This window comes from Suncus etruscus, chromosome 13 (assembly GCF_024139225.1).
Source record: "Suncus etruscus isolate mSunEtr1 chromosome 13, mSunEtr1.pri.cur, whole genome shotgun sequence".
NCBI lineage: Eukaryota > Metazoa > Chordata > Mammalia > Eulipotyphla > Soricidae > Suncus > Suncus etruscus.
Genome location: NC_064860.1, coordinates 89,916,534 through 89,943,801, shown reverse-complemented (window position 1 = coordinate 89,943,801; position 27,268 = coordinate 89,916,534). Strand labels below are relative to the sequence as shown.

Here is a 27,268-nt window from a genome sequence, read left to right as displayed (position 1 = left end):
ACCAAACTAAGGCGTCAATTTAAGAAAATATTGCCATAAAAGTGAAAGACATAGCTACTTATTACTTCCAAGATAAATATCTGGGAAGAAATAGCTTCTGGTTGAACTCCAGATTATTTTTAGATTGCCCTTCAGGTATTGTTTGGAAGAGCCCTAACACAGATTCCATTGCCTTTATGCTATTTTTAATTTTCTGCTCAGCCTTGAGGTAGAGGTTAACCATTCTTATTTCTAACAGTTCCTGGACTGATGTTGATTCTCTGTGGAACCAAAGATTTTAGTGGTTGCCTTTAGATGTTCTCTTTATAACAAATATATCAGTAATGTGTTACATGACGACTCTTTATCTTCAGGATTAGCAAAAGTCAGCACGTACTAGGTATGCGATACTTGTTTGCTGTGGATTTGAAATGTTGTTGCCTTGGAAAAGAACTTTGAAGTTATTTGGATTAATTTATCCCAGCATGTTTATTATACTTGCCTCTGTACCCCAAGCCAGAGATTTTGATCTCTAGGCTTTAGAAAATGGTAATATGCAAGTCAGTCCCATGCCAGAGGAATGATGACTGGTGCTGATAGAAATTAAATACAAAAGCAAGCAATTATCTTCTTCCCAGTTTCTGAAGTCTCCTTCTTCAGTCTGAATGATCAAATGCTATTTGTTAGCAACATTGAGAAGATGCTAAAATATTTCACTCAGTTCTTGCTCTATTTGGAAATGTGAATTTGTCTGTGTCCCTTAAATTATGAATATTTCTGGTTCCTTAGTCTTTAAATCAGAGATAGAACAACTTGTGAAAAAACAACTCTGAGAAAGCAGCTTCATCTCGATCTTTACATTCATTCTCCCTCATTCTTAAAATAGCTAATAGGTAATGTGGAACATTCTCAAGTAATTTATTTTCCAAAAAAGTAACTCCTTTAGTGTTATAGCGAAATATCCAAACCACAGACTCAACAACCAAGAAAACAAGAGTCCATACATTACCAACCAGACTTACAATATGTCTGCCAATGTAGCAGACTGGGGATCAGAGCTAGGGTTAGGGGTGACAATCATAGGGATTTAATAAAATTTCTAAAAAGTACCTAATTTTTTCTACCATAAGAATTACCTTTTCCCCCACCAAAGATGGGGAAAAATGTCTGTGCATTTTATGGAGCAAATACTGCCTGGAGTTGAAGCCTGAGTGCAGGGAACTTTTTTTATATTAATAAAATATTTTAAAAATGTCTTTTTTATTTTCTGAAGTATAAAAAAAAAGTTAGGTAAATGTATTTAACCCAGCTGTGGACTGGTGTATTGGAAATATGCTTTGGCCTCACAGTCTGGTTCTTAGCCCCAGATGTTTCCTGATGGTGTCTCAAGTTCCATTTATTAAATAAATATTTTAGTACACCATTTGCTTTATAATATTTATTTCTCTTGTTTTCCTCAGACCGGCTCACAATATGAAGCTCACTGCAAAGAGTAGTGGTGCACTGAGGGAAATAACTACACTAACAACTATCATAATAATCTTAATGAGTGTGAGAAGTAGAATGCCTATCTGAAATACAGGCAAGGGTTAGGAAGGATGTGGGGGGCATTGGTGGAGGGAATATTGCACTGTTGAAGGGAGATGTTCTATATATGACTGAAACCCAACTACATTTATGCTTATAATCATGGTGCTTAAATACAGGTTTTATATATTAAAAATACCCAAACATGTTAAAAACAAACAAACAAACAAACAAAATCTCTATGTGTCTTATGGTTAGCTGTGTCTTAGAGAGTGAAAAATATGGTAACTCCTTGTATATGAACTTATGAATAAGATGACCAGATCTTCAGAAGAAACTCAATAATAGTAGTAGTTAAGAAAATCCAGGGTGCTAACATAAAGGACTAGTGTTTATTCATTGGATGCTTGAGACCTGGTACTATTTCTAGCACCTCATGCACTCCTCTGTACCTCAGTACCCCAAAGAGGAACCCCCAAGAACAGAATAAGCCCCAATTACTGCTGGTTGTTTCCTTCACAAAGCAAAACAAAAAGTAAAGTTCTATCAGGGTTGTGATGAATTCTTTATTTAACTTTGTGGTAGAGAAATATTGCTAATCTAGTGGTGGTTGTGCTGTGGTAACATAAAACTTGTAGACATTCCAAAGTCTCCTCTGAAACACCACATTAAGTGGTGTAAATGCTACCTAAACAGAAAATAATTACAGAAAATTGATTGGAGAAAGTTTTAGTGAGGAGTTTATGGGATTTATCTATTTTCAGAAGTGAGGAGGATCAATCTTGATTTATAAAAGATGGCAGCGATCATTTTCAGTTCATGTATCATTGGGAATCAGGAAATTTTTTTTTCATGGCAGTCTTTTTTTTTGTTGTTGTTCTTTTTTTCTTTTCATGGCAGTCTTAGGATACCAGTTCCTTGCTTAAAACCCTTAGTAGTTTTTTATTATTTTACAATAAAATACACACTGCTTGAATAATGGGAAAAATGTTGACATTAATACCCATATTCTACAGATAAAGAGTTCAGTTTCATAAGACTGCCCTCTCCAGTCTTTGAGTTGTCCATTAGAAGAGTCACTTATTGGGGCTAAAGAGATAATGCAGTGGTCAGGGCCTTTGCCTTGTATACAGGAACTGGCTTTGATCCCTGCCACCCAACATGGTCCCCTAAGTCCATCAATAATAGTGAGCCCTGAATGAAAAGCCTGGAGTTAATACTGAGTACATCTGGATGAACTCCTTTTTCCCAAGAAAAAAAGTGCGGATTGTTATTCATACTTTTAACTAGATATTAACTGGGTTCTTATGACTCCCTTCCAGGGTTTAATTAATATTCTAGATTTTATAAGCAACCTTTGAACTCAACTCAATAAGTTTGAACTCAATAAGTTACCAACTTATTTTAAAATGTATTAGATATTAAAGGATGTCACTGGTGGCATGATACATATAGCTAGGTACTAAAGAGACTTTGTATTCTTGTGGATTTTGGGGTATTTCTTGGTGGCAAATAGAAGAGTTATTCTCTTAAACTGTAAGTTCTCCTCACTCCAATTTTTTTCCCAAATGAAATTTTAAAGATTAATTATATATTGGCCATTGGTTATTGATACAACTTCTTAATTTTTTTCCCTTTCTTTGAAGTTAAGAGATTGAACTGAAAAGTTTCTACTCTTATCCAGGCTGAGGTTACCTGACATTTTGTTGCCATCATTAGCTGCTCTCAGGAAATCACCCCTTTAACAAAAACCAGGTGGTAGAAAGATATTATAAGTAACAAGACATCAGTTTTATGTTTGTATTTCTGAAGTGCTAGACTTTGAGGACAGGAGACCAGTTATATAACATAAGATGCTCCCACTATTTTGGGGAGAAGTGTTGTTATTTTTATTGAAATAACTTTGCATTTAAATAAATATATACACATTCCAGATATCTGTCATTATAAAGCAATGTCTATATATAAACTATGTTCTATTTATGTAATTCTATAGATATTGGGCTTGAAATTATGGATGAGGACAAGATATGAGAAGTATGCCTTGAAGAATGATGAAATTTGCATTACAAGTTATAACACTGTATCAATAATTTTTGTGTTTTTTTGGGGGCCACACCTGGTGACACTCAAGGGTTACTCCTGGATATGTTTTAAGAAATTGCTCCTGGCTTGAGGGATCATATCGGGTACCAGGGGATTGAAACGCTATCCTAGGATAGCATAGGCAAGGCAGACACCTTACCTCTTGCACCATTGTTCCGGCCCCTGCATCAACAATTTTTAATTGTATGCATATATAGGGCATGATATATATAGGCATGTATGTATGTATAGGTATGTAATAGAACATTCAAATAGTCCAAGAAGAGTGCCTGGAATCTTTGCCTGCTCCTTATATTACACTACTGAGCCATATTTCATATCTACACCCAGGCTAACTTAGGGACATCAAGACAATTCTAGAGCATGTATTCAGATATTCAGACAGCCCCAAGAATTCCTTTTCCTGTTTTGTGGGAGCATTCCTATTTATAGAGGTAAATTTTGAAGTTCAGAGATTCTTCTCTAGAGTTTATTGTTCAGGAGACATTAGGAGAATGAATCTGAGAGTTTGAAACACATGCCTTTCATTCTCCAGTTTATATTATACCAGAAGCCATTCTGATCTTTCTAATCTCTCTAAGATTGAATAAGGACCAAATCAATGGAAAATTCCTTATAGTATAAGAATCATACTTAACTGGTTTTGTTTTGAGTCCCACATCTTGCTGTTCTCAGGGCTTATTCCTTGCTCTGCACTCAACAATCACTCGGCATGGCTCTGGGGATCACGCGGGGGTACCTTGGATCAAACCAGTGTTAGTAGTATACAAGGCAAGTTCTCTGTGCACTGTAATCTCTGACCCCAAAACAGTTTTTAAAAGACATATTACCGAGGGCCATTTATAGCTCTAGGGTTTTACAGATTCATCATCTAATTCACTTTATTTATCTGTATCAATAGCTCTAATATAGTTTCCTTTCTGAGTTGAATAAATGAAGGATCAATATGTCTTTATTTGTATTTGAAGTCTTTATTTTATTTCATATATTTTATTTTTTGGTTTTTGGGCCACACCTGGTGATACTCAGGGTTTACTCCTGACTATGCTCTCGAAAATCGCTCCTGGCTTGGGGGACCATATGGGACACCGGGGGATGGAACCATAGTCCATCCTGAGTCAGCAGAGTGCAAGGCAAATGCCCTACTGCTGCGCCATCACTTCGCCCCTGGATTTTTTTTTATTTTTTTTTTTTGCTGGGGATGGTACATCTGAGAGTGCCTAAGACTTACTCCTGGCTCTGTGCTCAGGGGTAAGCATCTTAACTTCTCCATTATCCTCTGGCCCATACTTAAGAGTTTTAAATTCTATTCACACAAGTTCATTTGACTATGTCTCTATGTCCTTTAAGTGTAATATTAAGATCCTGGTCACCTACTATGGAATTCAGCAAGAATTCTTGTCTTAGGTCTGACCTAGAATTATAATATTTTCCCATTCTCACTGGTCGTGATTTCTAAAGAACTAAATATCTCTTTCATTTATAGAGGAAGCTATGGATATAATTTATTTTGGAACATCCAAGAAACGGGTATCAAACCTGAAGTTTATTGGACAGTATGGCAATGGGCTCAAAAGGTGAGAATTTTTTAAATGTATGTATTGTTAATATTGGAATACCATTTAAAGATAGTGCTATACAGGGAATCCATGTTTGGAAGCTTAAAATATAATTTGAGAATTCTACCTTGATTTGGAATTTTTATATCCAAAGCTATCTTCAATCTCTAAAAAAATGTAATTATCAGATAAGGGAGTGAATGACTTTCAGAAATTGCCTAGGCAACCTCCTTGTATTTTAGAGAGCTTCTTATATCTTTATGTCTTGATTCTTTTCAAAGAGTATTTATTGTAATTCTTATATGTATCTACAATTTTTTCAGTAGTCTGCTTAAATGTAATATGAGGATTCTAGGCTACTATCACCTTTTTGATACCTGTCAGGAACAGATGATATTTTTTCTTGAGCCTTGGATAGTATACATCTCAAGCAAGATCGTAGGTGTGACCTAAATCAAATCTTGATCAATTTTTGTTGTTTTGGGACCATAACATAGGTGCTCAGGTATGGTATACCTGTAAGGTATACTGGACCATATGGGATGCCATATGGGATGTTGGACCTGCACCCTACCCAATTTAATATTACTCAAGTCCCCATGTGCTTGACTAAAACAACAACAACAACAACAACAAAAACCTTCAACCATCTTGGGGATAGGTTGCCAAACGAGTGGTTATTTTTGTGAAAATAAAAAAATCAACCCATTACAGTATCAATCATACAACTCCGTTTTTGTGCTTGATATGTAAACATTTGTATTCTTTTTTCTATAGTGGCTCCATGAGGATTGGGAAAGACTTTATTCTTTTTACAAAGAAGGAAGAAACAATGTCTTGTGTGTTTTTCTCTCAGACATTCTGCAAAAAAGAAGGTCTTAATGAGGTAAGAGATGAGGTCTGCTTTTGGTTTACATCATAATATTGTTTACCTTTGTATCTCAGGAAGATATGTGTCTCTCAGTTATTTTTTTCATTATGATATATAAAATATAGGAATCATTTTATGGATAAGAGCTGATGGGTGAGTATTCTGGGTATTTGAACCCAAAACAGTTTTTAGAACTTGACTTTGGTATTCATGTGTCAGAATAATAAACACCCTTTCATTTAATCAGCCTTTTAAAACAAATGTGTAAAATGTATTTTCCATTTGTGCCATCAATGGTTAATATTTAAAAAAAATAGAATATCAGATTCAAAGCTGTGGAATACAGAATTGAAAGAAATTAAATACAGACTATAGCTCTAGTGACTATAATTTCCACTCTGTTTGGTGACTTAATCATTTTAGTGAATTTCTCTGTTTGAATTTTATAATTATAAAGGTCAGTTATAATTCAATATAGCAGAAACATGTGGAGGAACCCCAGTTCTAGCCAGACCCCAAGGAAAGTAGAAAAGAAGTAGAGCATCTGAGTATTAAAGTGTTTTTAGTCTTGTCACAAAATAGGCAGATAGTAACAAACTGGGTGGAAAAAAATACCCAAGGGGATTAACATGTTATTCTTGTCTAAAACTCAACAGGGAATGGCTTTGTAAATCATGGTTTCTTTAAATAAATTACATTAAAGTGTTTTTAAGTGAGTATATGTATCTCCTATTGCAAGGTTATAAAATACAATTCTATATATTAAAGCACCTTCAGTGTCACTTAAGGTTTTATAGAGAGCACAACTTAAGACTAGAAAAGCTGGTATGAAGAGAGAAATGTCAGCAGCAAATCTTTTACCTGCAAATGTATTTGAGGTTTTCTCGGAGAGGATAGAGATTTGGACTATTTAGCAAGAGCCAGTCATGGCCACAGGCACCAATGTTAAAGGATGGATAATAGAATAGTTTGTAGGCATTAGGGAGCACCTGAGTGGGATTCTCATACATGGGAAAGTGGCCTGGGAAATTGGCTCAAAGCTGATATTTAGCTTTTTAGAAGTAATCTATTTCCTTTTATTTACCTTTAGCTTAAACTAGAAATCCCTCTCCATTTTTACTTCCGGAGAGGGCAAAGTCTTTCAACTAACAAAATTATCTTATTTTTTTCATCTTTTTCCTACACAGTTCTGTCTAACATGCTTATATTATTACTTTGATTTGTGCATCATCTATTAAACTCCCACTATAACAAATAAGGATTTGTTTTTCTCTGCTCTTCTATTTTTGTTTCTCGGGCACTCACTCTCTGACTTTCTTTCTTTCTTGGCATTCTTTCTCTCTCTCTCACATACACACATACAAAATGCACACATTTTTCATTCTTTTCCCTTAATTCAGCTCAGTTGTAACATTGGTTATCTCCACATATCCTGCTTGCATTATAAGGTTATATACTCAAAATTTTATTATGTCTAAAATATTATCTCTGTTCCTTCATGAATTTTTCCCTAAATTTATTATTATCTTTTTAGTGTTTTATGTGCATATCATTATCACTAGGTATGTGCTTTTTATGTCTTTTTATCATTATTAAAATCAAAGCCTTGAAGAGCTTTTTATTATTTCTTTTTTTTTTTTTTTGGCCACACCCGTTGGATGCTCAGGGGTTACTGGCTTGGGGGGACCATATGGGACGCCGGTGGATCGAACCTCGGTCCTTCCTTGGCTAGCTAGCGCTCGCAAGGCAGACACCTTACCTCTAGCACCACCTCTCTGGCCCATTATTTATTATTCTTGAAGAACTTGTATCTGTAGTCTTTTCATGTGCAGATCCTAAGCCTCATGTCTTTCTTAAGTTTGCTCTATTCTTGGTTTAGACCTCAGTGATGGAAATATTTTCCTACTAGAACACTTAATGATAACTTGTCTTGGTGTTTTTTTCTGGGTTGGAATGGTTTTGAAGGTATTTATCCCAAATCTTCCTAATTTGTCATAGCACTATCCTTGTTTTACTATGCTTCAAAAATACTGTACTTTCTTGCTTTATAAAATGAAGTTTTGTAGTAATCCATGCCAACTGAAATTGTGATATATGTTCATTTTATGCCTCAGTGCCACATATAAAGAAGGGGTATACCTTTTTGTATTATAAGGAATGTTTATTGTTGTTTAAATATAAATTAAATTTATGTTTAATTCAATTGTTTAATTAATTAATTAAAATATAAATTAAATTGGGATGGGCGAAATGAAGGTTTCAGGGTTAGATAGTGGCTGGAGATTTTAAGATTAGCATAGTTTTCGTTTCTAAAGTACTAAGCAATGTGGTTGTGAGGACTATAAGAGGTGGTTACACTCTGTAACCTCATCTTCTGAATCAGGGTTCCTTTCCTAAAGAGGAACTGACAGTGTGGGGTTTATTTAACATAGATTAAATTGATGAAGAAGAGGAAGAAAGGAGAGAAGGAAAGAGGAAGTAGGAAAGAAAAAAGAGAAAGAGAAAAAAAAAAAGGAAATGGCAATTTGCAAAATGTATTCTACGAATGAGACCTGTAATCTAAGTCTGTGGTGCACCATTGACTGCTTCAGTGGTCTGAATGATCAATAGCTTTAGGTTTTAATAGAAGACATAAACAAAAGGAAATTGGTGTATTGGAGTATTTATCGAGTCATTGTCATATGAGCATTGTATATGGTATCTAGTGTGATTTCTCACCAAGGTGTAAAATTAGGGTGTCTACCCTTTGTTTCTAAGAACCACTGTGGCAAAGAAGCTGAAGGTTTATTTTATACCTAGTAAAATTAAGCCATTAAAACAAATTGTTAGTTATCACTGCAGTGGGAGTCCCTGGCTTTTAATCATATTCTGCACCTGGTTCTGTGGATAAATATATTAGGACATTATAGACTTTTTTAGGTAGAGGTTGATTGCATACCTGTTCACTCAAAACTGATATTTCTGTTGTTCCTGGTTTCTTTATGGTATAATGGATAATCAAGGCTTTCTATTGCCCCTCTTCCACTTGATTTGAGCATTTCTTCTAGCTATATGCTGAGATCTATGGTGCTTGGAGTTTCTACCCTTAGAACATTGTATTTGTTCATGGTGTATTGTATGTATATATGGTATATATTCTAATAACTCAGATAAGTGCTATTGTTCTGTTTTTATCCTTCTTCTGGCTTACTTTATTTGACATAATATTTTCTAGATCCATCCATGATGCTGCAAGGTTCATGATTTTTATTTCTAACTGCTATGTAGTATTCCATTGTGTATAAGTACCACATTTCCATGATCCACTCATCTGTTGTTGTGCATTAAGATTGGTTCCAAATCTTGGCTATTGTGTTGAGTGCTGAGATAAATAATGGAGTGCATACATATTTTGGAATGAATGTCTTGGGGATAGATACCCAGGAGTGCTATTGCTGGGTCATATGACAACTCAATTCTTAGTTTTCTGAGCATCCTCCATACTGTTTTTCATAGGGGTTGGACTAGGCAGCATTCCCACCAGCAGTGGATAAGAGTTTCTTTCTTATCACATTCCTGCCAAAAGAGATTAATCACTTTGTTTTTGATGTGTGCCATCCTCACTAGTGTAAAGTGGTACCTCGTTGTTGTCTTGATTTGGATTTCCCTAATGGTGAGTGATGGTGAACATGTTTTCATGTGTCTATTGGCCATTTGTTGATCTTTCTCAGAGAATTTCTTCTCCCCATTTTTCTATGGCTTTATTAGATTTTTTGGAGCTCACCTTTCTGAGTGCTTCGTATATACTACATATCAACGATTTATCTGATGTGTTGAGTGAAAAATGTTTCCCCATTCCATTAGCTGTCCTCTATTTTTAACCAGGATTTCTTTTGCCATGAAGAAACTTTTTTAGTTTGATGTAGTCCCATTTATTTAAGTTTGATGCTAAAGTTCTTGCTATTGGCATTCTATCTTCAAAGGATTTTTTGATATATAAGTCTTGAAGTGTTCTGTCTATTTTTTCTTTCTTTTTTTTATAATTTTTATTATGAATTATGACAACAAAAGATGCAAAGAAAGAGGATAAGGTAAAGTTACAGTGGAAGGACAATCACCCATAACATAATTATCAGAAGAAGTCCCCTTGCTGATATCTTAACTTTGAATTTTCACCAAAGAAAGTTAAGATAAATAAAACAGAATCCATGTGCAATTACTTTTTCCCTCAAGTCCCCAGATTGTAGCACATTATAATATTTCTTAACAGCACACAAGGCAATCTAAAGCCATCAAACTTATGTAACTCCTTAAACATTAGAGGCATGGTATTTTTTACATTTCCATGTACATGCATATTAGCTTAAGTTAACCTCGAATTTTAAGTGGGTGTGTTTTAAGGATTAGAGTCAAAGGAGCACAGTAAAAACGGTGTTAGAGTGGCAATTGTTGTTTGCATAGGCCCACCAAAATATGAGAGGCATGGAAAGGAATAGCCTTGGCCTAAATACAAAGAGATCCTACCCCTGAAGTTTCCTGGCATAAGACCAGCTCTAGGCCTCAGGAAAGTTATCGTTCGCTCCAAGACATTGTCCGTAGCGCCAACACACTTATCACACAGTCTCTGTTGTTGGTCTCATGTTTCTGTATTAAAGATTCTGGAATCTGCATGTCCTACATTGAAGTCATGATGTGGAGTGCCTTTTCGTTTCACCTCACCATGAAAGGGGAATGCAGGAAGCCCTGTCCTGTAAGCAGGTTGTTAAGTTGTTAAGTCTTCTCAGTGTTAAGGGAAGTCTCTTTTGAGCAGGACGATGTCTGAGCAGTGGTAGGGTCTTCCGTGGTAGAGGATTGCTTCCAGGTGATGTTATAGACAAACCTCACCATAAAGGGGCAATACAGCAAGCCCTGTCCAGTAAACAGGTCATTGTTCTTGTTGTCTTCTCAGTGTTAAGGGATGTCTCTTTTGAGTAGATCGATGTCTGAGCAGCTGTAGGGTCGTCCCTGGTACAGGAATGCCTCCGGGTGATGTTATATACAACCTTGGATGTTTTGTAAATGTCTTCTGTAGATCAAGGGGTAAATGGAGAATGCCCATTCTTCTGAGGCCTGTGCCAGGTCTTTATGTCAATGTTCAGGGTGTAAGGTCTCATTGCACTACAAGATTTGTGAGTTCCCATTTCTATTAGATAAGAACTTATTGGTATGTATAGTATTTTCCTATGTTATTGTGCCTACGCAAACAAGATATAAAGCCATGTGGTGCTATCAGATATATGGGGGCATAAGAACATTTCCAACAAGACCCATGACTTGGTTCAAACATAAGTATTAAACTGAGGGATTCTTTCACACCAAATTCCATATTGAGCAGTTCATAAAGAGAAGATAAAAAACATGGGGGGGGGATCATCACTGTATAAGAAAGTATTTAGCAAAAGTTATAGCCGTCAAAGAAAACACCCATAAAATGTTGAAAAGATATGTGTCCTTTTTATGCCTTTTAAAATAGTTGGGTGGGTGTTAACTCTAGGGCACCACTTTGGTCTGTGAATTAGGACTCAACAGTACTTAAGTTAGAAAGGGTAAAAAAGGAGTAATGATGATAGGAGTTAAAGAAGTTAAAGAGAAATATGAACTTATGAAGGGGTATGCAAAAGGGCAGAGTACAAAATGGACATTCTGCATACATAAAAACATAATTCAATGATAGTGAGTACTATTAATGTTTCTTGTGCGCGCGGGGGCTATTGCCCCCGCGCGATTTTGAAAATGTAGACTGGACAGAGATTACCAGTGCCAGCCAAACCTCCTCCTGCTAGACTCCCGGCTCCCAGGAAGGAGAGATCTTTCAAGAAGCTGGGAGAACAGAAGTTCAGAGCCCCACCCAGACCCTCCCTAAGGAGCCGCATGGATAGTGGGGGAAGGCCTAGGGTACCTTCAAACTCCACCAAGGGACCCAACTCACCGGCTTGCCCAGGGGTGTGGCCCGGGGAAGCCCTGGAGATCTGGAGCAAGGCGGCAGAGGGGTGCTGGGGTTACCCAAATCCCGCACCCCCCCTAGGCCTGACCAAGCAGGCCTCCGGCATGGCGTGGGCCTGCCAAACCTCTTCCTGCTAGACTCCCGGCTCCCAGGAAGCTATTTTTTCTTAATGAACTTTATAGTTTCAGTTCTGATTTCAAGGTCTTTAATACATTTTGAATTGATTTTTGGGTAAGGTGTGAGGTATGAATCAATCATTAATTTCTTACAGGTGGTTATCTAGTGGTTCCAACACCATTTGTTGAAGAGACTGTCTTTGGTCCATTTCAAGTACTTGGCTTCTTTGTCAAATATTAGTTGACTGTATAGTTGGGAGTATATCCCTGGATATTCTATTCTAACCTACTAGTCTGAGACTCTGTCTTTGTTCCAGTACCATGCTGTTTTGACACTATGGCTTTATAGTAAAGCTCCAGATTAGGTAAAGAGATGCCACCCAGCTTCTTGTTTTTCAGAATGGATTTGGATAACCTAAGTCTTTTGTGGTTCCATATAAACTTTGTAATTGATTGTTCCAAGTCCTTAAAAAGTGATGTCTAAATTTGGAAAGGGATTGCATTGATTCTATATAGAAGTTTAGGAATGATAGTCATTTTGATTATGTTGATTCTAACTACCCATGAGCATTTGATGTTCTTCCATTTTCTTAGGTCCTCTTCAATCTTTTTCTGAAGTGTTTTGAAGTTTTCATGGTATAGATCCTTCACGTCTCTTGTAAGGTTGATTACTATATGCTTAATATTTTTGAATACTTTTTAAAATAGAATTGACTCATTAATCTCTTTCTTCTCTGCTTCTTTATTTGTATAGAGGAACGCTACTATCTTTTGTGTATTGACTTTGTAGATGGGCACTTTGTTGTATTAGTTAATTGTGTCTAGGAGTTTAACCGTGAACTCTTTAGGGCAGGGGTCTTAAACTCGAGGCCCGCTGGCCATTTGCAGCCCTCCATACAACATTTTGTGGCTCGCGGCCAGCCTTCAAATATCACAGTATTTGCAATTATTCGCTTACTGAATAATCACAATAAAAATCGCATTAGTAAGAAAAAAATCGCATTAAACATTCACATACCCCAAGCAGTTCCCTTCAGGGTATGCAAATGTTTAATACGATTTTTTTTCTTACTAATGCGATATTTTATTGTGAATATTCAGTAAGCGAAAGCCCTTATGTGGCTCTGCCTCACCCCAACTTTGCCTCCTGCGGCCCCCAAGTAAATTGAGTTTGAGACCCCTGCTTTAGGGTTTTCGATGTATATCATCATATCATCTGCAAATGAAGAGATAGTTTGACTTCCTCTTTCCCTATTTGGATTCCGTTGATTCCCTTCTCTTGTCTGATTGCTATCCTAGGATTTCTAAAACTATGTTGAATAAAAGTGGAGACAGTGTACATCCTTGCCTTGTTCATGATCTTAGTAGAAATGCTTTCAATTTTTCTCCATTAAGGTTAATGTTGGCTGTGGGCTTTATATAGATAGCTGTAAATACCTTTAGGAAGGTTCCTTCCAGTCCTATTTTGTTGAGTGTTTTCATCATGAATAGGTTTTAATATTTTGTTAAATGCCTTTTCTGCATCGATTGATATAATCATGTGATATATTCATTACTGTTGATGTGTATGATGTTGAATGTTTGCATATGTTAAACCATCTTTGCATCCCTGGGATGAAACCCACTTGGTTATCATGTATAATCTTTTTGATATATTGTTGGATTTGGTTTACTAAAATATTGTTGAGGATTTTTGCATCCATGTTCACTAGTGAGATTGGTCTGTAGTTTTCTTTCTTGGAGGTATCTTTGCCATCTTTGGGAAAGAGTGTGACATTAGCCTCATAAAAGGAATTAGGAAGGATCCCTGTATTTTCAATGTTTTGAAAGAGCCCGAGGATCAACAGTAGTAATTCTCAGAATGTTTGATAGAATTCACCAGTAAAACCATCTGGTCCTGGACTTTTGTCCTTGGGGAGTTTCTTAATTACTGTTTCAGTTTCCTTAGATGTGATTGGCCTGTTTAGGCTTCCTACTAAGGACAAGTTTTCAGTTTCTTTTCTCTTTGAGAAACTGCTTTCTTACTATGTTTGTTTATATCCCACATAAGAGAAAACTCATTCTTTATCTTTTGAATTTCTTCTGATTAATTTAATTTCACTTGGAAGGATTTTCTCTAGATCTATATATTTTGTGCTCAGGGACTACTCCTGGTAATGCTCAGATGGCCATTTGTGGTAGTAGGAGTTAAACTACGATTTCCTACAGTTTTATGCTTCAAGTCTAGTGGATATATTTCTAGGATCCAAATGGGCAAATCCTTAGTTTCCAATAGATATATATTTACGAAATTCCTCTAAGCTCAGTAAATTCTCCTGTACAACTGTGTATGGTACGTCATCTAACCTGGAAACATTATTTGGGCAATTTCCTTAAAACAAACATTGAATCTTTTTATATGTGGTGAAGGAACTTTTGACAAATGGGAATCTAGATGCTACTTCTATCTTTATTCCTTTGTTATTTGACCTCCAGAGTTAACAGATCCCATTAATCTCTGAACCTTTAGGGGATTCTAAAATAATCATAAATCAGGTTGTATTGCAAATAAGGTTTAGTATTTTCTTTATAAGTGTTCTTAGTAGGTTTTCTTCAATCTATTGTCATCTACTTTTTAACTTATAAAATGCTGAGACACTGTTGTTTCTTGTTCTGCCACATTTCAGTAAGGAATTGCAATTCTTATCTGCTCCCCACATCCTATAATGGAGTAAAACCCTGTGTATCCACATATATTTTATATCTTTTCTTTATATAATAAGACTATATAAGAGAAATTTATTTTTTAATTTTGTTTCTTCGTCTGAAGAGTGTACTGATTCAGGATTAAACAAGAGAATGATGGTTTTTATTGTATATTTATGTGTTTACTTTTAAGGTCGTTGTCCCTATACCTTCATGGGTAACGAGAACCAGAGAATCTCTTACAGATGATCCTCAAAAAATGTCATTGGAGTTGTCTATAATTTATAAGTATTCTCCATTTAAGAATAAAGATGAATTGATGCAGCAGTTTGATTTCATCTATGGGAAATGTGGTAAGATGATCAAAACTTGGATACTTTAATTAAAGCATTTATTTTTACACTTTGTGAATCATACATTGTTTTATGTTTTTCTGTTTAAACCTTTGTGAAAGCTCACATGGACACAGTCAGCTTTTTATCTATATTACTTTTGTCTTGAGAGTAAACATGATGGATTCTAAAATCTCTGACACAGAAAAAGGTTTGTTTTTACATGGACTTACTGAAACTGGGTGCAGGCTATGACCCGGTGGGTAATAATACACAGTTTCTACAGCAAGTAGCAAAGTTGGGAGATATTTTTCTCAGTGTCCAAGATTAGATGCTTCCTTCTTTATTAGGTATTAGGGTTAATGAAATGTAATGTAACCAGTCTAAGTAAGTTTCTTTGGAAGAGATAGAAAAAGCCATGTAGCCAGATACTTTCACTTTAATTTAACAGCAACAATTTTACTTTTATCTCTTTATTTTACAGTATTAATCTTGAGTTTATGTTCTCCTAATATATATATAATTATATGTGCTTTATATTTTTGTGACTCCATGATTAATATGGGGTGAAGGTCTGATAAATTTGTCTCTAATTTGTCATATCTTGTCTTCATATTTTCCTTTCTAACCTATACATTTTTCCAATAAGAGTGATTCTTTTATAAGTGCCAGAATGATAGTAAAGTGGATAAGGCCTTGCATGTGGATGACCTGGGTTTGATCTGTATTATCCCATATAGTCAAGCACCACCAGGAGTAGTTCCTGAATTGCAGAGCCAGGAGTAACCCCTGAGGATTGCGAGTGTAGTTCAAAAACAAAAAATAATGGAGGGAAGTGATGCTTTATGCTGTTAATTTCCCTTTCCTCACAGAGGTGAAATGGTAGCAATTTAATAAATATTTATTGAATTAATATATTCTCTGTAGTTTGATATAGTTATGCAGGCTCTGACTTCTAATTATGAAGTGCTCATATGAATAATGACATATATTCTTTCTTATATAAAATTTTTTCTTAAAATGGTAAATTACGAAAGATTGAGATTTGTAGAAATTTTAATTTGACGAACTATGATGATTCTCTATAAAATGAATCCCCTTAAAATTCAAAGCAACCTTATTATGTCTTGCTCATGACCTTCATTATATAAACTAGAAAATTTAATTTTAGAGAACTTAGAAAATTTATGTGGATCTTTACACCAGTAAATTGTGATGTAAGTAGTAGGTGCAGACATTTATATTATATGTAAATTATTAGCCACTGTATGTTTCTCCCATGTGTTTAACAGCTAACTGTAAAGCAAAGGTGTAATTGACATCTCTTTTAATTTCTATGACAGTCTTTGTTGCTTCTTTTAATAATTAACCTTTTGGTTAGATTTTTAAAACAGCTAACAGGAGTCAAAAAGCTAAGGGTCACATGCCAAAGAGTTTTATTCTTGTTTTTATAAAGGCAGTTTATTAAAAGAAAATCACACACACCCATCCATGTAATCACTGCCCAGTTTTTATCTTATAATATTAGAAAGATCTATGAACAATTGTGTTCAGGCAATAATGGTCTGCAAAGCAAAAATATTCATTACTTGACCATTTAAAGGAAGTTTACCAACACCTCTAATAGGATCTAAATGCCGATTTCATAGTTTTACAAATTAAAAAAAATAACCTTTACTCTTACCCATCAATGAAAACATTGTCTATAATATAAATTTGACTAAGACTCCTAGCATTTTATGTAATGTGAAACATGAAAAGAGTGCCCAGTTTAAGAATTTACTCTGAAAGACATTATGGAACTGTATAGCAGTAAGAAGCTCAATATTGCAGAAATTAGCATCTTTGGGCAGAGAGTTGAATTTACTGTAAGAGATATGGAACATTACATAAACATTATTTACTAATGTACAAAAATGAAATTATATACAGCAGAATTCTATAATGAGACAGTAGCACCATGTTTAACAGTCCATGTAGTTAAATTATTGATAAGCCAAACATCTTTTATACCAGGTACTTTGCTGGTTGTTTTTAATTTGAAACTTCTGCTTAGCGGAGAACCAGAGTTGGATGTTAAAACTGACAAAGAAGATATCCTGGTGGCTGGAGCTCTTGAGGAGTGAGTACTGCATATGTCTTGACAAAATGACTTACTAGAACAACTGGTTTCAAGTCTGAGGCCACTGGACCCTTGTGTGGTGACAATTCGTTTCACTCTACATCAAGCTAGTCTGCCGATTCCTAACCAGGGATTTAAATAACCAAGAAACTTCTGTTGTTGTTGTTGTTGTTGTTGTTATTGTTGTTGTTGTTAGGAGGGTTGGCAGAAAAGAAGGGAAGAGTGGAATTATTGTGACATTTTGTCTTTGCTTTTTATTATTTTGTGGAGACAGAGATTGAACTCAGGGTTTCACATACACTCTGACTCTGAACCATATCTCTGCTTCCTGGGTAAGATGTGTAGGAACCTGTTTGACCCCATATCTATACTGGAGCAGAATCTGTAGATATCAAGTCTGTGAATCAATATTTTTTATTATTACCAGAGGATTTGGAGCTGCTCATTGGAATGTAAGATCTCTGTTTTCTTTCTTTTTTTTTTTTACTTTTTTATTTTTATTTTAATCATAGTGGCTTACATATTGTTCACAGTAATACTTTAGGTACATATTAACACTGAATCAGGGGAATTCCCAACACCGAATTGTCCTCCCTCCACCTTCGTTCTGTCCTGCCTCCCATATGCTCCACCCTCACCCCTGTGGCTGTTAGAATGAGTGGTCCCTTCTGTGTCTAGCTTACTACTGAGTGATCTTACAACTGTTTGGTCATGGTACCTCCATTGTATCCCCTCTAATTGGGAGGTGGGACTAGATAGTTTAAAGTTATGTGGTTTTGTTTGAAGAGGAGAAAATTAATGGGGTAAAAATCATATACCCTGAAAATGGGCTGAGTCCTTCTAGAGGCTCTCATCCTCGGTTTGAGAGACAAAGGGGAAAAAGAAAGTGAAACACCCCAACAGTATAAAAAGAAGTATTGAATTAAATATCCAGTGAGTACTACAGCAATAAAGATAGGCACCATATAATAGCCATGGTCTTTAAATATAAAACATGACAGAGCACAAAACGGAAGAAGAGAAAAGAAGAAAGAAAAATAAATAAATAAAAATGGAGAAAACAAGTTCAATATCCACACCAAATCAAAGAAATCGACAAAAACTAGATAGATAAATTAAAAAAAAAGATTATTTTGTGCTTTTTGTCTTTTTGTTTTCTCCCTCCTGCATAGTCACAGTAAACATTGGGGTCATTCGAAAAGGTCCCTTGGCCTAAGAGATACAGGGTTTCTCCACCCTTGGAGTATATTGACATGGGATTAACTATAAACTCCTTTCTAGTTCATTTACTCTCCCATTGGTGCTTTTGTGGTGTATGGAAGACTTCTGCTCTGTCCTGGGTTGTAAAATCAGATCTCTGAATCTAGAGATCTCGGTCTCTGCACAGGTCAAGGATGGAACTTATGATGAAGTCTTTCTTTGTGGTTCTAGAAGTTCTGTTCCCTCAGTGTCATTTTAATCTGTCTTCTGTGGTTGGTGGTCTTGGTCCTTGCACTGATCCTAGGATGGAGCCTGGGATAGCGTCTTCCGTTATGTTTCCAGAAGACCCATTCAATTGCTATTGTCTCAGTTAGACCTCTGGAATTAGAGATCATGGTTGTTGTGAAGGTTGTAAGAATCTCTGTTTTCTAATTCCAATTCTTTGATATTTTTATTTTAAAGTATTTCTTTAATTTTTATTTTTTGTATTATGGGTTTATTTTTTTTATAAAATTTTTATTTACATACCATGATCCACGTAGTTGTTTATAATAAGTTTTTAAATATATAATGTTTCTGCTTTAAATCCTATCACCTCATGTCCCTATCCCTTCACCACTAATCCCAAATTCCCTCCCACCACATATACATTTTAAATTTAATTTTGGGAGTATGAGTCTCATGTTTATAAACATGTTGGATCTAGTGGTTTATATATAAACACAGATATTTTTTCTGTATACCAGATGATACTGAGGGGTTACCATTCTCTGTGCTCAGAAATTACTCCTGGTGGTGGTAAGGGAACATGTCAGATACTGACACTGAACCCAGATCAGCTACATACAAAATAAGCGTCCTACCCACTGTAGCATCACTCCTGCCCGGTTTTTAACTATTATTCATGCAATGTGGTATTTACATATGTATAATACAATCCTTTTTTTCTAGTGTCTACTAGCCATTCATGACCAATTCACTCATAGCCATTCATGTCCAATTTAGGGATTGGACAGGACAGTTTTAGACAAAGGTTTTGAAACCCATTAATTAAATTATTTTTATTTTGCCTTTAAGGCAAAAATTCTAAAACTTTTTTTTTCCAGTTAAAGGATTTGTTTGAGAACATACACTTATTTTTCACTGTAATTTGGAGTGTCTTGTGCCAAACATGGTATTGTTTCAAGGCTCCTCCTGGCTCTGTGTTGAGGGACATGCTCAGGGGACCACATGGTGCTGGGGATTGAACCATGGCTGGCCACTTACAAGGTGGGTACATTAACCTCTTTGCTGCTTCTTAGGCCCTGATCAACTACTTTTAGATGATACTTTCTAAATTTTTCTTTTTTTTTTTTTTTTTTTGGTTTTTGGGCCACACCCTGTGATTTGTAAAATTTATTCCAGCATAAAGAACTGCTGAGATTACACAGAAAAGATTACTTTTATTTTTTTCTCTGGAATAAAAATATACAAGCTCTGGTTGTTTCATACAAATGTTGGGATCATTCAAAAAAAATTATTTGCCATTAACATGCCAATATAAAACATGAGACCAGAATCGTTCTAACACATTGTTACTATCTTATTTTCTCCCTGGTCCTGCCTTTCTACTTAAAAAGTTGCATCCAAAATCCAGTATCTCATGCTATTTAAAAGCTTTGAATATATATTTTCAAATACTTATCTGTCAGAATGCCTTGCCATTTCAACTCTAGCATAAGGAAACAATACAGTATTGTAGGAATAATTTGACAGCTGTCAAATTAGCCAATTATATGGGGAAAAGTTCTTACTGTTCCAGATTATTTAATAAAGCCAGAAGTTTCTTAAGCTGCTTCAGCAGCTAATTACAAATAAAAGAAACTATATCAATCCTGTTTTTTCTTTGAAACATGACATTAGAGTTGTCTTGTTTTTAAACAATTTTTTTCTGAGATTTCATAAGATATAAAGTCTCTTAAGACAGAGATGAAAGGTTATGAGGAAGGATTATTGTTAAAGAAATTTATTTATCCTATATGTTTTCATGGGTACTAGTATTAGTATTAATGTTAGATGGTGTCTGAAGAAGAGCAGCAGTAACATCTACTGGGGAGTAAAGCCACCTTGGTTTTTTTTTGTTTGTTTGTTTTGTTTTAATATGTTTTTGGTTTGGGGGCCATACCTAGTGGTGCTCAGTGCTTACTCTTGACTTTGCACTCCCCTGGTGGGGCTAGACCAACCATATAGCATGCTGGGGATCAAACCATGTCTGAAGCTTGCAAGGCAAATACCTTACCTGCTGTAGGCTAATGCCCTCTGTGGCCTCAAATTTGCTTTTCAGAGTTAAGTGGGTTCAGACTTAACACCTAATTAATCTGATCTGAAGAGGGACCAGAGAACATTAAATTTGGATATGGAAAAATACTGTTTATGTAAAATAAATTGTATTTTGTTTCCTACTCTTTTTATAACTTATGGTAGTAGTACTTATGTTCATCAGGAATAGTTTATTTAGCCTAGGTTTAAAAAAATGTCTTGCTGAGGCCGGTGAGGTGGCACTAGAGGTAAGGTGTCTGCCTTGCAAGCGCTAGCCAAGGAAGGACCGCGGTTTGATCCCCCCAAGCCAGGGGCGATTTCTGAGCGCATAGCCAGGAGTAACCCCTGAGCGTCAAACGGGTATGGTCCAAAAACAAAAACAAACAAAAAAAAATGTCTTGCTGTAGTATAATAATTTCTTTACTGTTTGTTTTCTTTGTGGTTCTATCCTCGTAAAGTGCCTAAGTTAGTACATCTGTCCAAAAAGTCGGTTTCAAATCTTGGAACTGTAAATGGTCCCCTTTGATTGTAGTTTGTGTGGTTCTGCTGATCGTAAAAGCAATTTAATTTTTTGTGCAGTAATAGAGAGTCAGGATTTCAAGCTTTTATTCTCAGAGAGAAACTTTTTGGTATTGTTTATTTTCTCTCAATTTTGTTTGTTACAGAACAAAAAGTGAAATTCTAGTTTAAAGAAGATAACTTGTGTGATTATTATTAATATTTTTATTTCATTGTATTGTTCCTCAATTGCAATTTTTCTTTGTCTGTTCATCTATTATTTGCATGTATATTTTATCCTAACATATATAGTTTTGGGGTTTTTTTTGGTACCTGGCAATGTTTAATGCTGTGATAACTGAAGCAATAGAAAAAGTAGCCAAGTAAAACTTGGGCTTTCCTCTGTAGGTTTTTTTTTTATCTTAAAAATTTTTTTAAAAAACTTTACTGTCACTGTAAATTACAAAATTGCAAAGTTATTCATAATTGTATTTTAGACACACAACCTAATATATATAAAGTTAAGATAAAGTTAAGGTATTTAAGTAAGTGGCTTTATAAAATTATATTGAATTAACTCATCAATAGTTAGGTAATTATTTATAGATTGTAGAAACAATGTTTGATATTATTTATAGAGTTTCTTAAACATTTATGCAGAGGTGGGTAGTGTTTTTATATTATTTTTGGTTCATACCTATTGGTGCTCAGGGATTACTACTGGCTCTGCACTCAGGAATCACTCCAGGATGGCTCCTGAAACCATATGGGCCACCCAGGATTAAATTTGGGTCTGCTGCATGCTGCTAGCTCTTTGCAGATGTGTTTTGAAACTTTATTTTTAAATTATTTTTAATACAAACTTCTAGAAAGTGAACTACTGAGTAGTTCAGTGTTGAAATTTTATAAATCCTGTGAGTATATGACAAGAGTTTTAAATTTAGCATTGAACTTAAATAAACCCTTTATCTCTCACTTTGGGCTGAGGTTCTCACAGTAGTAGTCAGATCGCTAGCATAGTTTTACTTTAAAATGATAGTAATGTAGTGAAAATATGATTTAAAGTTACATTCAAGCACAGAGACAGCGATGGTATGCTTTGGCAGAATTAGTCTAAAGACTATCTACTTTTCATTTTTAAAAATGTGTGTATAGTCATGTTAGAATTCCAGAATGCAGAAAAAGTTGAAGTTTTGCATTTAACATGTGATATATTAAATCAGAATTTGAATCTGTAAGGGAGGAATGTGAAAAATGCCAAGGCATCAAATACAATTTTCAAGGTTATGAGCACAAAGTGTTGAAGTGCCCTAAAAGGGAAGAGATAGCATAAAAATAACTGCACTGAGGAGATAATAAGGCTGATAATGCTGAATATTAACAAAGCATGAGCTTATAATAAGAAACAGGAGTGCTCTTTTCAGGACCAACTTAGACAATGTTTATTAATTTAGGTTGTGTTAATTTTAGGAACCTTGGACCAAGTTCTACCTACGTGTCAACTCTTTTTACTTACTTGTAAACTTTCTTCTTAACATTTTGTACTTTTTTTTGAAATTGTTCTCGTGTGCTACACAAAAGCTTTAGTTTATTTTTCCTTCTCACTTGATAGTAACCTCCAATCACAGTCACACAGATGATTATAATTTAGACTCATTTCCAATGATCTTATGTTGATTGAGTGCAGAAAGACTGTGAAAAGAAGGATTACAGGCTGGTGGGATATGCTTTGAAATGAATCAGTGTCCATCATAACGTCATGCCTGCTTTATAGAAGTTTGCATCTGCCAAGTCTACAGGGTTATAATTCTGTTTCAACAGCTTTCACCAGATAGTTTATATAGATACCAGGTCAGAATCGCATTTGTATAATTAGGATGTTTTAAAATTTATTCTTAGGGCACAGAATTCTTAACGTAAAACCAGAATCCAAATTATAATTTCATAATGAAGGCTTTACATTGTATGAAATTTCTTTTTAATGGATTCTGGATCTAAATATTAGTTTTATTTATTTTATGCTGTATCTCATTCTTTTTCTATTTTGCCTGATAATTAAGTACCTGTTTTGGGTGTTCTTAATCTTTGGAATAGAGGCTAGAGTAAGCATGAATAGTGGAGCTTAAAATACAATACAAAAATCCCTTCCTTACACCTATATTCATTGCAGCACTATTTACCATAGCAAGACTCTAGAAACAGCCAAGATACCCTACAACAGATGAATGGCTAAAGAAACTGTGGTACATATACACAATGGAATATTATGCAGCTGTCAGGAGAGATGAAGTCATGAAATTTTCCTATACATGGATGTACATGAAATCTATTACGCTGAGTGAAATAAGTCAGAGAGAGAAAAACTCAGAATGGTCTCACTCATCAATGGGTTTTAAGAAAAATGAAAGACATTTTTGCAATAATAACTTTCAGACACAAAAGAGAGAAGGGCTGGAAGTTACAGCTCACCTCATGAAGCTCACCACAAACAGGGATGAGTTTAGTTAGAGAAATAACTAAGTTTCGAACTATCCTAATAATGAGAATATACGAGGGAAATAGAAAGCCTGTCTAGAGTACAGGCGGGGGTTGGGTGGGGAGGAGGGAGATTTGGGACATTGGTGATGGGAATGTTGCACTGGTGATGGGTGGTTTTATTTACATGACTGAAACCCAAACACAATCATGTATGTAATAAAGTTGTTTAAATAAAAAAAATAGTGGAGCTTCAAGTAAACATAAACACTACTTAATGAAAATATGTTAAACCTATATGAATAGACAAGCCAATGTAAATAATGCTTCTTTATTATATTCTACAGTTTCCTTAGTCCTCTTAGGTAACCTCAGTTCTTTTATTGAAGTCTAATGATTTCTTTTCTTTGTTTCTGTTTTCTTTTCATTATATTTTCACTCTTTCCTTTTCATTATATCATTATTTCTTTTCTATTGTTTTTATGTTTCTTTATATATTGCCAATGGGTGATATAATTATACATTTATATTTTATGATTTATGTATTTTGCTTATCATTACATTTTTTAATTCCATGCAGTTTTCAGAAAACTGCACAGTTACATTTTATTACTCATACCTGAGTAAGATTTCATTGTATATACACGCCTTAATTTCTGTTTCTGAGCACTTGGGCTTTTATTTTTAGATCTTGTCTATTGTATTTATTGCTGCAATGAACATAGGTATGTATATCTTCTCAAATACTGTTTTTGTATATTTTTTTGTATTTTTTTGTTTTGTCTTTTGGGCCACACCTGGTGATGCTCAGGGGTTACTCCTGGCTATGTGCTCAGAAATCTCCCCTAGCTTTGGGGGACCGTATGGGATGCCGGGGATTGAACCAAGGTCTGTCCTTTGTCAGCCATGTGCAAGGCAGATGCACTACTACTGTGCTATTGCTCCAGACCCTGTTTATGTATTTTTTGGATAGATATGTTGGAATAGAATTACTTGATCACGGGGCCGGAGAGATAGCACTGTGGTAAGGCATTTGCCTTGCATGTGGAAGGTTGCTGGTTTGAATCCCAGCATCTCATATGGTCCCCTGAGCCTGTCAGGGGTGATTTCTGAGCATAGAGCTAGGAATAACCCCTGAGCATTGCCGGGTGTGACCCAAAAACCAAAAAAAAAATAATAATAATAATAATAATTACTTGGTCATAGTAATATTTTAAAATATTAGTTCTATTTTAAATATTTTGAGAAATTTCCATACAGAGTTCTTGTAAATTTTTCTTTGGGAATGATTTATATTTTTCAAAAGGTTTGCAAAGTTTATTGTAAGAATTCTAATATACATTTTACTTAGATTTTCCAAAATTAATATCTTATCACACTTGCTTTGCAATTAATTTTTTCTTTCCATTATATATGGTATTGAACTCATGGGTTCTATTTTTAAATAATTATTGTATCATTATAAAATAATTTAATTTTGCTTATTTTGTTAATTAAATAAAACTTAAAATAAAGTTAAATTTTAATTTTTAATTCAAATATATTTATTTAATTAATTATTAAAATAATTATTTTAAATAATTATTTTATTTAAAGTTTTGTGATTTACAAAGTTATTCATAGTTAAATTTTAGTTTATCTTAGATAAGGTTACTATTTTTATTGTAAGCAATATAACCCATACTTTTTTTTGCTTTTTGGGTCATACCCAAAAACGGCTGCGCTCAGGTTAATCCTGGCTCCAGGCTCAGAAATCGCTCTTTGCAGTCTCAGGGGACCATATGAGATGCCGGTATTCGAACCACCGTCCTTCTGCATGCAAAGCAAATGCCTTACCTCCATGCTATCTCTCTGACCCATAACCCATACTTTCAATATTACTTTTGTGTTCTAAAGTTGCCCTGATTTGGGTAACAGGAGTCTGTTCAAGCAGTAGCATGTGATTTGTTGTCAAAATCTTTTTTGAGCATATTGTGCTTGCTGGTACCTAAAAATCTTCTAACTTGTCTTCTATTTATACTTACACCTGTTTATTAATACTACAGTCTGTAGTTTCTTCACAAACCTAAATTCATTTGATTAATAATTCTATACCTTACTTTTGTTTATGTTTTATTTTGTTATATTGTTTTGTTTTAATGTATTTTGGGGCTTATACCCTGCTGTGCTCAGGGTTTATCCCTACTTTTATGCTTTGAGATTAATCTTGATTAGGCTGTGTTAACATACATTTTAAACATACATGTTAACATACATTTTAACAGACATATTAACATACATTTAAAACAGATATTATATATTAAAATGTATGATTTTCTAAAATAAATTTTGGTAAAGTTGACATAAAATTTTATATTTTTTTGTATATAACATAATTTGACATCTGAATATCCTAAATTGTCTTTCTCTGATTCAGTATTTTTGTTTTGTATTGTTTTTTTTAATATAATTTTTATTTTGATTATAGTGGCTTACATATTGTTGACAAAAAAAAAAAAACACACAACGGGGAGAGTAATGATCCTGAGCAAAGACTAGAGCTGATCCCATGACAGTATACTCCAAGGACGGAGAAACCCCATATCTCATAGGGCAAGTGAGTTCCTTTTCGAATGACCCCAATATTTACTGTGCCAGGGCAGGAGGGAAAAAAAATACAAAAAACACAAAACCTTGGTTATTTATATATATATATATATATATATATATATATATATCTTACCTTCATTTATTATTGTTATTATTATTTTTATTTACCTAGCTATTTTGGTCGATTTCTCAGTTTGGATGTGATTATTGAAATTGTTGTCCCCAATTATTCTTATTTTTTTTCTCTTCCTTTCTTTTCTTTCGTTATGTGCTACGCCATGTTTCTTATTTCAAGACCACGGCGTGTTATTTGTTTGTTTGTGTTTGTTTTTTGTTTGTTTTGTTTTGTTTTGTTTTTTATCTGTTTTTTTGTGGTGCTTATCGTTATAGCTGGAGTCCTCACTGGATATTTGACACTTCTTTTGGTACTGGTGGAGTGTTTCAACTTCTTTTTCTCCTTCATTTCCCAAATCGATGAAGAGAACCTCTAGAAGGATTCTGCCCATTTTCGGGGTATTAAACTCTTACCCCAGTTTATTTATTTTCTCTTTTTCAGGCAAAACCACACAACTTGAACTAGCTACCCCTGCCCCTACTTAGAGGGGGAAATAAGGGAGGCATCAAGACCAAACTGATGCAAGACTACTAAGTAGTTGGTTAGAGACAGAGGGAACCACATATTCTAGCCGCCCTGGGGGTGAGGGAAGAGGAAATGGGAGGTAAGACAAAAACGGAGGTGTAGGGAGGACAATTTGGGGATGGGAATCCCCCCTGATTTTATGTAAATATGTTTTGTATTGTTTTGTTTTGCATTTTTGCCTACACACAACAGAGCTCTGAAATTACTCTTGGCTCTGTCAGGAATTACTCTTGGCAATGCATGGAGAACCAAATGGGGTGTTCATTGTTGAACCCAAGTTGGTTGAATGCAAGGCAAGTTGCCCTGTCA

The 27,268-nt window shown here is 34.9% G+C and overlaps 1 protein-coding gene across 1 annotated transcript in view; it reads left to right on the top strand.

Moving 5' to 3' along the window:
• Positions 1-27,268, top strand: part of MORC1 (MORC family CW-type zinc finger 1) — a 176,424-nt gene that overhangs the window by 12,108 nt on the left and 137,048 nt on the right. The window contains exons 5-8 of the mRNA XM_049785605.1: positions 5,099-5,189; positions 5,949-6,057; positions 14,999-15,158; positions 17,154-17,259. Coding sequence (XP_049641562.1) covers positions 5,099-5,189; positions 5,949-6,057; positions 14,999-15,158; positions 17,154-17,259 — 466 coding nt within the window. The remainder of the gene's footprint in view (positions 1-5,098; positions 5,190-5,948; positions 6,058-14,998; positions 15,159-17,153; positions 17,260-27,268) is intronic.